Raw genomic sequence first — 14,125 nt, 5'->3', positions numbered from 1 at the left:
TTCAATGGTGAGTAAGTGGATGGGAGAGGAGGAGGGAGCAGCGTGGAAGAGATTAGAGAGGGCGTCCTGTAGGGGGACTAGCCTACAGGCTATGGTGACAGCCCCATTGCCGTTCTCACCGAGGAACTACACCACAAGCCCGGTGGTGGTGGCTACACTGAAGATTTGGGGACAGTGGAGACGGCATAGGGGAAAGACTGGAGCCTTGGGGGGGTCCCCGATAAGAAACAACCATAGGTTTGCCCCGGGGGGAATGGATGGGGGATATGGAATGTGGCAAAGAGCAGGAATAACGCAACTGAAAGATCTGTTTGTGGATGGGAAGTTCGCGAGTCTGGGAGCGCTGACCGAGAAATATGGGTTGCCCCAAGGGAATGCATTCAGGTATATGCAACTGAGGGCTTTTGCGAGGCAACAGGTGAGGGAATTCCCGCAGCTCCCGACACAAGAGGTGCAGGACAGAGTGATCTCAAAGACATGGGTGGGGGATGGTAAGGTGTCAGATATATATAGGGAAATGAGGGACGAAGGGGAGACTATGGTAGATGAACTAAAAGGGAAATGGGAAGAAGAGCTGGGGGAGGAGATCGAGGAGGGGCTGTGGGCAGATGCCCTAAGCAGGGTAAACTCGTCGTCCTCGTGTGCCAGGCTAAGTCTGATTCAGTTTAAGGTATTACACAGGGCGCATATGACTGGAGCACGGCTCAGTAAATTTTTTGGGGTGGAGGATAGGTGTGCGAGGTGCTCGAGAAGCCCAGCGAATCATACCCATATGTTTTGGTCATGCCCGGCACTACAGGGGTTTTGGATGGGGGTGACAAAGGTGCTTTCAAAAGTAGTGGGGGTCCGGGTCGAACCAAGCTGGGGGTTGGCTATATTTGGGGTTGCACAAGAGCCGGGAGTGCAGGAGGCGAGAGAGGCCGATGTTTTGGCCTTTGCGTCCCTAGTAGCCCGGCGCAGGATATTGTTAATGTGGAAAGAAGCCAAGCCCCCGGGGGTGGAGACCTGGATAAATGACATGGCAGGGTTTATAAAGCTAGAGCGGATTAAGTTCGTTCTAAGGGGGTCGGCTCAAGGGTTCACCAGGCGGTGGCAACCGTTCGTCGAATACCTCGCAGAAAGATAGATGGAATGGAAAAAAGAAGGCAGCAGCAGCAGCCCAGGATCGGGGGGGGGGGGGGGGGGGGGGGGGGGGAAAGAGGAGGAACCAGAAGGACTCTCAGGGTTGTTAATATATACTGTATAATATGTATAGGTTGTTGCGACAGATAATTATATATTGGACTGTTAAATTGGCTGGACCAACATTTGTTGCCCATCCGTGAGGGTATTTAAGAGTCAACCATATTGCTGTGGGTCTTGAGTCATGTGTAGGCCAGACCGGGTAAGGACGGCAGATTTCCTTCCCTAAAGGATATTAGCGAACCAGATGGGTTTTTACAACAATCAACAATGGTTTCATGGTAATCATTAAACTTTTAATTCCAGGTTTTTATTGAATTCAAATTCCATCATCTGCCGTGGTGGGATTCGAACCCAGGTCTGGTCCCCAGAGCATTAACCTGGGCCTCAGTGACAATATCATTATGCCACTGCCTCCCCGTACTACAAACTGAGCAGAGCGTTAAAGAAGTAATATGTCCTGAAAGGCTAAAATACTGAACATCATTTGCACTACCCTTTTGTTTCTACATACAATATTTATAAAACTAAGGCCTGTGGCTTGTGAACATTTCGTTTTAAAAAATAGAGTGTTAGCAATTTCTGCTCCTATTTTACAAATTTGCATATCCAATGCATCATTTAAATGTATCTGCGTCCAGCTACCAACCTAGCTATATCCTACCTTGGTTATCCTTCACAATCAACCATCCTCACTAATTTTTGTGCTTGAAATTCTTGATAATGTCCCCTTTAAAGTTCAAAGGAGTTGTATGTATACTGGTTCAATGCTTTACCAGTTAGAACAGGGAGGATGTGGGGCAAGGGAGGCAAGGAAAAGAAAGGAAGGGAAAAAAGGATGTCATATCTTATGATTTAGTTTGAGCAATGCAAAATATTAGTTTAATGTATAGTTAATTAGGCTGAATGTATTACGAGCTGCTCTTGGCAATCAAATGTTGCAGATTGTTTCTAAAAATAATGAAAAAAAATAGCAAAAGCGGTAATACTGGAATTTCGACAGCACTTGGATCCCAAATTTTCTGAACTTAGTTTACATTTAGTTTGTAGATGGCCATATGATATTAATAATCTTGATTACATTTTGCAATAGAATGTGGGAAACTATTCTTCAAAGTATTGGCACAAATAACGCAATTGAATTCTCTTTAGACATTAAAGTACCTATTGGGAAAAGGAAATAACATTTTGAACATATCTTGAGCATGGAAGTAAGCATTCATGAATCAGTCACTCTCTTCACACATTATCTGAAAGAATGATGATTAACATGCTGGTTTAGCACACTGGGCTAAATCACTGACTTTTAAAGCAGACCAAGGCAGGCCAGCAGCACGGTTCAATTCCCGTGCCAGCCTCCCCGAACAGGCGCCGGAATGTGGCGACTAGGGGCTTTTCACAGTAACTTCATTTGAAGCCTAATTGTGACAATAAATGATTTTCATTTCATTTCATTCATTCATTTAATGATACAAAAAACCTTTAATTTGAATTTGTAAGCTGCCCTGGTGGGATTTGAACTCCCATTTCTGAATTACCTGTCTGAATCTGCCAAATGGCCTTCTTCTGTGCAGTATGATCCATGAGAATCAATGCACTACTGTCCACTTCACATCTGGGCTGTCACATTTGGGATTGAAAGTCCTTTGACAAAAAGAACAGCACAGTTGCGGACCCCCTCTGGACAATTGAGTGTACGTGGGGAATCATAGCTTGGCCCCACAGAGCAGTAGGCATCAACACATCCCACAGCTGTTTGTTGTATATTCTGCCGAATTTTCTGTTCCATTAGCATCACTGCCCATTTATCATATGGTGGGACAAATTGGAATGCACTCCTTAACTTCCAAAGTGGGCAGCACGGTAGCATAGTGGATAGCACAATTGCTTCACAGCTCCAGGGTCCCAGGTTCGATTCCCGGCTTGGGTCACTGTCTGTGCGGAGTCTGCACATCCTCCCCGTGTGTGCGTGGGTTTCCTCCGGGTGCTCCGGTTTCCTCCCACAGTCCAAAGATGTGCGGGTTAGGTGGATTGGCCATGATAAAATTGCCCTTAAGTGTCCAAAATTGCCCTTAGTGGGGTTAGGGTGGAGATGTTGACCTTGGGTAGGGTGCTCTTTCCAAGAGCCGGTGCAGACTCGATGGGTCGAATGGCCTCCTTCTGCACTGTAAATTCTATGTAAAAAACAGACCCTCAATGTAATTTTCTGCAGCTGAGGTAGTAAAAATAATTCTTGTACCACTGGAGCGCACACAACAGATTTTTAAAGACAGTTAATAAAGTGTATTCAAGTTGTTACATTTTTTAACTCCAAATAGATTTAGAGTGATTAGACCAGACAATATTTTGGTTATATGTCAGAGTATTTGTGGTATTCAAATTAAGCCACATCGTGCAAATGCATCGTTTCCATCAAGATAACCTGATGGAAACACAAACGCACACAAACAAAAGTGAATAACTCATAGCAACTTAATGTTTTCAAATATTTATTGTACTTTTTTGCAATATTTCACTCCTTGCCACTGTAGGGACATACAAGTTATTTAATTCCACTATTGGCCATTGTCTGAGCCTTGCAAACTCCCTTTCCTTGCACCTCAAATGGCGTGCCTTTGTATGTGGCAACATACTCCGCATTTGTGCTCATGTCAGGCTGAATTTGATCCCATATTTTCTTCTTTGGATTTAGCTCCTTGTCAGGTTCACCTGAAGAAGAGGAACATAAGAGATACAGATACAAACTTAATTTGTTGCAGTGGAGATTACGTTATTACAGCTCCAAACAGGCGAAATATAAATGGTAATATAACTTTGATGCTGAAATTTAAAGTGGTGTAGCAGAACACAGAAATTCAAGGGTGCCGATACAAATCTCTAGCAAAAGAGGCAAACTTAGATAGATTCGGATGTATATTATAGGCACTGAATAAGATATGATTGAGGGAATGAACTGGTAAATGGCAGAGGAAGTGCTGGACAGGGTCACATTCTATTCTATCCTGTCTTGCAGTTTAGTTGATTTGGGTCATTTTCCCATCTTTTGACTTACGTAAGATTGTCACTCCCTCAATAGAGGTGCACATTGATGGGTAAAAATCAATGAAAAGAGTTCAAGAAAACTGTCCCAGATTGACTGATTTTTTTACTCCTCTTGAACAGATACAAATAGTGACATTGGTTGAATGCATCTCCCCGAAGCCTTTACTAAGGCCATGCAGTGGAAATTGCATTCTATATGCTGTAACTGCATCTGGGGAATGATTCCCATACTACTACACTGATGGGGCTGGTCTAGCTGAATTGGTTGAACAGCTGGTTTGTGATGCAGAGCGAGGCCAACAGAGCGGGTTCAATTTCCGTACCGGTTGAGGTTATTCACGAACCTTCTCAACCTTGCCCCTCGCCTGACGTGTGATGATCCTCAGGTTAAATCACCACCAGTCAGCTCTCCCCCTCGAAGGGGAAAGCAGCCTATGGTCATCTGGGACTCTGGCGACTTTACCGCAGTAATTAGGTACCTGCTATTGCCTTCCCTTTACAGCCCTGAGCTAGGTTATGAAATAAATATTGCAGCATCAGCTCCGGAACCCTGAGATAACTCATTTGGTTGCTGTTTCAATTGGGGCTCAGTAGCAGTACTGGAAGCTATGTACAAGAAATCCAATTTAAATTTCCAAATTTGAATACAGTATGAAGTTAATCAACTGTTTAAAATTACACGAACATTCAGTTTCCTCAGTGGAAATATTTCCCCTGACCCCCAAAACTAACATCCAAGAAATAAATAGAAGATTTAATGTGTCCTTTCCATAATGAGGTGCAAAAATTGCACCCAGAACCAAATAAGTCCTAACAAACCATCAGGGTACACCTCTATTGAGGGAGTGACAATCTTCCGTGAGTAGAAGGATGGAAAATGACCCAATTCAACTGTATAAATTTATTGTTACTACTTTACTTTTCTATTCTCTGCTCCTATTTATAATATCTGCACTGCAGGGATTCGATGGACTCATTTTTATGACTTACAAATTTGAATCTATAGATCATCTTGCTCATTTAGCACCAGTAAATACTAGTGTACATGTCAATTGCTTGTATTTTCTTTCATTTATCCACATTAAATTGGAAGTGCACAAGGACAGCATGGTACCACAGTGGTTAGCACTGCTGCCTCACAACACCAGGGATGCGGGTTCAATTCCGGCCTTGGGTCAATGTCTGTGTTGGAGTTTGTACGTTCTCCCAGTGTCTGGGTGGGTTTCCTCCGGGTGCTCCAGTTTCCTCCCACAGTCCAAAGATGTACGGGTAGGTGGATTGACCACGCTAAATTATCCCTTCGTGTCCAGGGATGTGAAGGTTAGGTTATGGGGTTTCTGGGATAGGGTGGGACATGGATTGGTGCAGACTCGATGGGCCGAATGGCCTCCTTCCACACTGTAGGGATTCTATGATGTCTTCCCATGTTGCTGACTAATCTTACATCTTCGGAAAGTCTATCAAGGGGTCCTTAACAAACCTTTTCTTCTTCAGCAAATGTAGAAACTGTGTTCCCTGTGCCCAAGTTATTTAAATACTTGGAGATCAAACATCTAGTATTGACATTTGGACACTCCACTTACAAGCGTCACCTCCAGCTCTTCTTCAACCTGAACAATAATCCATTCACCAAAATACTTTGTTGCCTATCAGTCAACAATGGTGCCAGATTTACTCCAACCCCACAGAGTCTTTGTAACGAGCGAATGGTGAGGCATTTTATTAAATGCTATTGAAAGTCTTTGGGCTGGATTCTCCGTTTGGGGGACTATGTGCTGACGCCGGCGAGGGAACATTGGCATTTTACGCCTGAAAAAACGGCGCAAAACCTCCACCGATCCTGGTACAGGCATGCAGTGTAGAGCCCCCGCCTCTAGAAAATAGCACATGCGCCACATGCTATCGGGAACACGAACCACGGGGGCCGAGCATCGGGGGAGGACCTCAGGTAACGTTCTGAGGCCGGCTATGTGGCGTACTCGGTTTTGGAGGGGGCGGAGCATCGCATAAGCGGTGCCGCCCCGATTTCAGAGCCAACGGGTATTCTCCATCCGATTGCTGAACGCGATTTCGGCGTCAGTGATCAGGAAATCCCACCCCATATACCTGAGGTTCCATAGAAATCTTACAATGCAGGAGGCCATTCGGCCAATCGAGTCTGCACTGACCCTCCAAAAGAGCACCCTACTTAGGAGGCCCATTCCTCTGCCCTATCCCTCTAACCTGACCTAACCTGCATATCTTTGGACACTAAGGGGCAATTTAGCATGGCCAATTCACCTAAACTGCACATCTTTGGACTTCATTCCTTTATCTATCTAATGTTACTTATTTAAAAAATGATTAAATTGGTCAAACATGGGATTGAATTTTGCAACATCCTGCTGAATTGGTGGTGGGGGGGGGGTCATGAAAACTAAAGCAGTTGGCCAGCCTGCTGCCTCCTCGCTTATCCCTTTACATGTCCCCCATATTTCCTGGGGTGGTTAAGGAGCCAGCCAGTCCACACACCCGTTTACCTATGGAGGCCTTAAGGACAACATTCTGCCTTCATCGCAATACCAGGTATAGCTGAGAAAGGTGGAATGAACTACTTGCTTCTGGTGCTGTTGAGATACAGAGCTGCCAGCCAACCTGATTTGTAAGGCAGCTCTTGAGGGGCAGAAATCCCACTCTTACCTCAGCATGACCACCTGCAGTGTATTAGCTGTGAGACGGCTAGGTTTGTGGCGTGATGCCGACCAACATTTTGACCATGTCGGCACGGACAAGGAATATGTGCCCCTGTAAAATTCATCCTTCAGTTATCCTTGATTAAGCCATATATTTCTAAATGTTCACTAATTTCATCTCACATTGTGACTCCACAACTGGCATTAGACTAATTAGTCTACAGTTATATTGGTTATCCTTCTTTCCCTTCTTCCACAAAGGCATTCCACCATTGGCTACTTTCCAGACCCTTGGTATAATTTCATATTTGAGGAAGGCTAAAAAATTGCAGCCTCGCTGCGCCAGAGGGGGCGGAGCGGGCTTTGGAAAGGCGGGAAGGGGAACGAAGGAATGCATATGGATTGGGAGACTCCCACGCGGGGAGGTCAATGGGACGGCGGGGGAAGCCGGGGTCAGCAGGCGTCAGCTGACTTACAGGAGTGACATGGGGGGAGCAAAAAAGCTAGACAGGGGTCTAGCGGGGGGGGGGGTTGCTGCTGCACTGGCCGAAAGGGAATGGGACATAGAAGAGGTGGTCAGGACGGGGGTCCCCCCTCTGGGGGACTGGAGGGTGAGGGAGGCGTGGACACGGGACTGGCCCAGAAAAGGAGATGGCTAGTCGGCGGGGCGTGGGGGGGGGTGAGAGCCCCTCCAATCCGGCTGATAACGTGGAATGTGAGGGGCCTGAATGGGCCGGTGAAGAGGGCTCGAGTGTTCGCGCACTTAAAGGGACTGAAGGTGGACGTGGTCATGCTCCAAGAGACACACCTGAAGGTGGCGGACCAGGTCAGGCTAAGAAAGGGATGGGTAGGACAGGTATTCCACTCGGAACTGGACGCGAAGAATAAAGGGATGGCAATATTGGTGGGAAAGCGGGTGTCATTTGAGGCCAAGACTATTGTAGCGGACAATGGAGGGCGATATGTAATGGTGAGCGGTAGGCTGCAAGGGACGTGGGTGGTGTTGGTAAACGTATACGCCCCGAACTGGGATGATGCAGGATTCATGAAGCGCATGTTGGGGCGCATTCCGGACCTGGAGATAGGAGGCCTGATAATGGGAGGGGACTTACAATACAGTGTTGGATCCAGCACTGGACCGCTCCAAATCAAGGACTGGAAAGAGGCCGGCGGCGGCCAAGGTAGTTAGGGGGTTTATGGGTCAGATGGGTGGAGTGGACCCATGGCGGTTTGCAAGGCCGCAGGCCAGGGAATTTTCTTTCTTCTCCCATGCACACAAAGCCTACTCCCGGATAGATTTCTTTGTTCTGGGTAGGGCGCTCACCCCGAGGGTGGAGGGGACGGAGTATTCGGCCATAGCCGTTTCGGACCATGCCCCGCACTGGGTGGAACTGGAGCTGGGAGAGGAGAGGGACCAACGCCCGTTGTGGCGGCTGGATGTGGGAATGCTGGCGGACGAGGTGGTGCGTGGGAAGGTGAGGGGGTGTATCGAAAGGTACTTGGAGGCCAACGACAATGGGGAGGTGCGGGTGGGGGTGGTATGGGAGGCGTTGAAGGCGGTGATCGGGGAGAGCTCATTTCCATTAGGGCTGATAGGGAGAAGACAGAGGGTATGGAAAGGGAGAGGTTAGTGGGGGAGATTTTGAGAGTGGACAGGAGATACGCAGCGGCCCCGGAGGAAAGATTACTTGGGGAAAGACGACGGCTCCAGACAGAGTTTGACCTGTTGACCACAGGGAAGGCGGAGGCACAGTGGAGGAAAGCGCAGGGGGCGACCTACGAGTATGAGGAAATGGCTAGTCGGATGCTGGCACACCAGCTCCGTAAGAGGATGGCACCGAGGGAAATAGGGGGAGTCAAAGATGGAAGGGGAGCCACGGTTCGGAGTGCGACGAAAATAAACAAGGTATTCAAAGCCTTTTATGAAGAGCTGTACAGATCCCAGCCCCCAGCGGGGGCAAGAGGGGATGAGACGATTCCTAGATCAGCTGAGATTCCCGAGGGTGGAGGAGCAAGAGGTGGCTGCTTTGGGGGCACAAATTGGGTTGGAGGAGCTGAGCTAGGGTTTGGGGAGCATGCAGGCGGGGAAGGCCCCGGGACCGGATGGATTCCCGGTGGAGTTCTACAGGAAGTACGCAGACCTGTTGGCCCCGCTAATGGTGAGGACCTTTAATGAGGCAAGAGAGGAGGGGACTCTGTCCCCAACAATGTCGGAAGCGACAATTTCTTTGATCCTAAAGTGGGACACGGACCCACTGCAATGTGGATCGTACAGGCCGATCTCGCTCCTCAATGTGGATGCAAAGTTGCTGGCAAAAGTGCTGGCCACGAGGATCGAGGACTGTCTCCCTGGGGTAATCCACGAGGACCAGACGGGATTTGTAAAGGGCAGGCTACTAAACACCAATGTGCAGCGGCTCTTAAACATGATAATGATGCCATCAGAGGAGGGAGAGGTGGAAATAGTGGCAGCTATGGACGCGGAGAAGGCCTTTGACCGAGTAGAATGGGAGTACCTCTGGGAGGTGCTGCGTAGGTTTGGGTTCGGGGAGGATTTATCAGTTGGGCTAAGCTCCTTTACAGAGCCCCGATGGCGAGTGTAGTGACGAACCGGCAGAGGTCGGAGTACTTTCGACTGTACCGAGGGACGAGGCAGGGGTGCCCCCTGTCCCCCCTGGTGTTCGCATTGGCGATCGAACCATTGGCCATGTCATTGAGGGAGTCTAATAAATGGAGGGGGTGGTCCGAGTGGGAGAAGAGCATCGGGTGTCGCTATATGCGGATGACCTGTTGCTGTACGTGGCGGATCCAATGGAGGGGATGGTGGAGGTCATGCAGACTCTAAGGGAGTTTGGCGAGTTTTCGGGTTATAAGTTATGTAGGGAAGAGTGAGCTCTTTGTATTACAGGTGGGGGACCAAGAAAGAGGGATAGGGGACCTACCGCTGAGGAGGGCGGAGGGGAGCTTTCGGTATCTGGGGATCCAGATAGCCAGGAGTTGGGGGACCCTACATGAACTGAATCTGACGAGGTTGGTGGAGCAAATGGAGGGGGATTTCAAAAGATGGGACATGTTACCGCTCTCGCTGGCGGGTAGAGTGCAGTCGGTCAAAATGGTGGTCTTTCCGAGGTTTCTGTTTGTGTTTCAGTGCCTTCCCATCGTGATCACTAAGGCCTTTTTTAAGAGAGTAGGCAGGAGTATTATGGGGTTTGTGTGGGCGAATAAGACCCCGAGAGTAAGGAGAGGGTTCCTGGAACGCAGTAGGGACCGAGGAGGGTTGGCGCTGCCAAACCTGGGGAGCTACTACTGGGCAGCAAATGTGGCGATGATCCGCAAGTGGGTTATGGAGGGAGAGGGGGTGGCATGGAAGAGGATGGAGATGGCGTCCTGTAAAGGAACGAGCCTGTGGGCGTTGGTGACAGCACCGCTGCCGCTCTCGCCGACAAAGTATACCACGAGCCCGGTGGTGGCGGCAACGCTAAGGATCTGGGGCCAGTGGAGACGGCACCAGGGTGCAATGGGAGCATCGGTGTGGTCCCCGATCAGGGGTAACCACCGGTTTGTCCTGGGGAAGATGGACGGGGGGTTCCAGAGCTGGCATCGGGCGGGGATTGGAAGAATGGGGGACCTGTTCATCGACGGGACGTTTGCAAGCCTAGGGGCACTGGAGGAAAAGTTTGAGTTACCCCCGGGAAATGCCTTTAGATGTATGCAGGTGAGGGCTTTTGTGAGGCGACAGGTGAGGGAATTCCCGTTGCTCCCGGCACAAGAAGTTCAAGATAGGGTGATCTCGGGTGTATGGGTCGGGGAGGGCAAGGTGTCGGAAATACACCAGGAGTTGAAAGAAGAGGGTGAAGCGCTGTTAGAAGAGTTGAAGGGTAAATGGGAGGAGGAGCTGGGGGAGGAGATCGAGGAAGGTCTGTGGGCTGATGCCCTAGGTAGGGTTAATTCCTCCTCCTTGTGTGCCAGGCTCAGCCTGATACAATTTAAGGTGGTCCACAGAGCGCACTGGACGGGGGCGAGGTTGAGTAGGTTCTTTGGGGTAGAGGACAGATGTGGAAGGTGCTCAGGGAGCCCGGCGAACCATGTCCATATGTTTTGGTCATGCCCGGCACTGGAGGGGTTCTGGAGAGGAGTGGTGGGAGCAATATCTCATGTGGTGAAAGTCCGAGTCAAGCCAAGCTGGGGGCTAGCAATATTTGGAGTAGTGGACGAACCGGGAGTGCAGGAGGCGAAAGAGGCCGGCATTTTGGCCTTTGCGTCCCTAGTAGCCCGGCGAAGGATCTTGCTAATGTGGAAGGAGGTGAAGCCCCCCAGCCTGGAGGCCTGGATAAATTATATGGCTGGGTTCATAAAGTTGGAGAGGATTAAGTTCGCCTTCAGAGGGTCTGCGCAGGGGTTCTACAGGCGGTGGCAACCGTTCCTAGACTATCTCGCAGAGCGTTAGAGGAAGGTCGGTCAGCAGCAGCAGCAACCTTGGGGGGGGGACGTCCTGGGAGGGGGGGGGGGGGGGGGGGGACGAGGGGGGGGGGGGGGGGGGGAGACTGCCTGGGAGGGTGGATGAGCAAGAGATAACATGAAAGGTTGGGGAAACTGGCATGTACGGGTGAGGGCCAGTGTACAAAGCTGTGTAAATATATCATTTTGCCATGTATATATCTTGCTCTGTGCGATTTCTCGTTTTTTTTTGTTGGGGGGGGGGGGTTATTGTTTGTAAGGGAGAAAAACTGTGTTAAAAAACTTTAATAAATATATATTTTTTTTAAATTAAAAAAATTGCAGCCTCAGACTCTTAGTTCCTTTATGACTACTTTCGACAACCTCGGGCCCAAGTAATCAGTAACAAGTGACCTATTCACAATTAATATATTTTTTAAGAAAGTTTCTTTATACTGTTGTCTCCAACAATTGTTCTATCCTTATTTCCAGTATACACACGCTCTTACTTCGAACCATTTGTAAAATAACAAATGGAAAGTATTTAATGTGGAATTGAATGCTCTCCGGTAACGTATTTACAGGCAGAGGGCACATTTAATCAGCCAGGAAGGTGCCGCTGCCTCTCTACCTCTGCTGCAATCAATGTCAGTGTTAAATTCCAGCGATGGCAGGGCAGTCGCCACATATAGAGCTGAAAAATAAACCCCCTTGTGTTTGTTTGCTGGCTCGCAAGGAGGTGGGGGGGGGTTACCCTCATTCAAAGGCACTCGGTGTCTGATTAAAGAATCCCGGAGGGAGCCTGCTGAAAGCCACCTTCATGGTCTTTCTTCTTCTGACCCCACCCTAGCTAGCAATCTCCACCCCACAACACCCTGTCCTCACTCACCTGTAGCTGGTTTAGCACACTCGGCTAAATCGTTGGCTTTTAAAGCAGACCAAGGCAGGCCAGCAGCATGGTTCGATTCCCGTACCAGCCTCCCCGAACAGGCGCCGGAACGTGGCGACTAGGGGCTTTTCACAGTAACTTCATTTGAAGCCTACTTGTGACAATAAACGATTTAATTTTTTTTTTAGCTGGGTCCCTCACTGATCCCGGGCCTCTGATGCTGCATTGCCGGCAGCTACCACCTCTGCCCCAGCGGCGCTGACAGCATCGAGCAGCTGTTGGCCTTTCAGGGGATGGGAACTCTGCCTCAGAGGGTCCTTGATCCTTGGCGGGTGAGATCCCCTGGATTAAATTTTGGCCATAATCTCAGTCATCTGTCCTTGCTCCATAATTGGACTCAACCCTCAGGAGTTCCATCCTCTCTACCTATCCTTTAAATGCTTGAAATACTAATAGTATTTAATGTGTTTGAAATGCCTAAATTTATATTTTCCGTCAGAAGCCTGCATCTATGTAAAACGCCTTGGTTTAAATTCATGCAAGCTTCCTTACAAATTATTAGCTCAGGAGACTCGCGATAACAAACTTAGCTCTCTGTTGATTCTTCGACAAATCTTCCTTTACTAAGCATGCCAGATCAATTTGTACGGTGTACCCATGTGATAGATGCCAATTATTCGACTGAATTGCGTTGTAGTCTGAAAGTGAGGTGGGGGGGGGGGTGGAGGTACATGAGTGGAAACTAGTTGGTAGTGCACTTCACAAGGACCCGGGTTAGGACTTCTGCTGGCAAACAAAAAACTGTAACATAACTCCCTAACTAAATGCAACTGAAGCACATCAGTAGGGATTCCATTGCATTTTTGTACCTAGACTTACCATTCAAATGGACTCAATGTGGAAAATTTACATTCAGCTTGACTGTAACTAGAATGGCATCTGTTGAATCGGAAGGCAGGATGTAACCATCCCTCCATCAAAATTTAAAATTCATATCTTAGTCACAAGCCAACTAAGGCACATCAATGCATGGGTGCATCTACACAGGTTCACAAATGATCCGTTCAGTCAGAATCCCTTTTGCCAACCATTAGGATTACATACTGTGATCATCTGCTTACCAGGGTAGTCCACAAAAGTTACTCTATCTCCAGGCACAGCATCACTTGGTGGATCCAAGATTTCAACTTTCTCTGGTGAGCTTGCACACATCACCATAGCATGCGAGACCACTCCCCGCATTTTAGCTGGTTTAAGGTTGCATAATATTATTGCCAGTCGATTGTGCATCTGGAAAGACAGTAAATCTTACAAGGCTATTTTCAAAAGCTTTTTCAAAGACCTTAAGCAACACTTTACTATATTTGTATACAATAGAATTATAATGATTTTAAAAATCCAAAGGATAATGCAGATCTAGAGGATTAGACTGCTCCTGAATAACCCACTGGGCATAAAATAAATCCCAAGGATACAACTCTCAGTTTAATTAAAATGGTTAAATATTATGGTACAATAAAGAGACGATTTCAGAATATGCCATTATCCAAATTGCATACTTTTCAAAACAGAACACTCTAGCACAAATTTGCCTGGCACATGTTTTGGATTTCATCTTTTACAATAGCACATCTGGAGACAATGTAAAACACGTGAAATAAAGTGGAACAAACTGGTAAGTACTGGAAAACAATTTCTCCATGTTGACGGTTTATCGGCAACTTAGAACAAATTCACATAACTGAAGCATCAGTACATTTCAGTTTCCTGTTGCGCACTAGATTGTGTTTTGTGCATAAAGGTTGGCTAAAAATTGAGAGAATAATTTGAGAACTGAGTCCAGCAGATGTAACAAAGGATAAAATATTTTCTAGACCCATTCTTTCTTTTCTCAGAACTACAG

At 47.9% G+C, this 14,125-nt stretch overlaps 1 protein-coding gene across 3 annotated transcripts in view; it reads right to left on the bottom strand.

The window, feature by feature from the left end:
* Nucleotides 1-3,654: 3,654 nt before the first annotated feature.
* aimp1a (aminoacyl tRNA synthetase complex interacting multifunctional protein 1a) overlaps nt 3,655-14,125 on the bottom strand; it is a 75,781-nt gene continuing 65,310 nt past the window's right edge. For all 3 annotated transcript variants that reach the window (XM_072495374.1, XM_072495373.1, XM_072495372.1), the window contains 2 exons: nt 13,344-13,512; nt 3,655-3,891 (listed from right to left, as the gene is read on the bottom strand). In XM_072495374.1, the coding sequence (XP_072351475.1) occupies nt 3,725-3,891; nt 13,344-13,512 (336 nt within the window). In that variant the 3' untranslated portion in view covers nt 3,655-3,724. The remainder of the gene's footprint in view (nt 3,892-13,343; nt 13,513-14,125) is intronic.

This window comes from Scyliorhinus torazame, chromosome 3 (genome assembly GCF_047496885.1).
Source record: "Scyliorhinus torazame isolate Kashiwa2021f chromosome 3, sScyTor2.1, whole genome shotgun sequence".
Taxonomy (NCBI): domain Eukaryota; kingdom Metazoa; phylum Chordata; class Chondrichthyes; order Carcharhiniformes; family Scyliorhinidae; genus Scyliorhinus; species Scyliorhinus torazame.
This window is presented reverse-complemented; position numbering and strand designations above follow the sequence as displayed.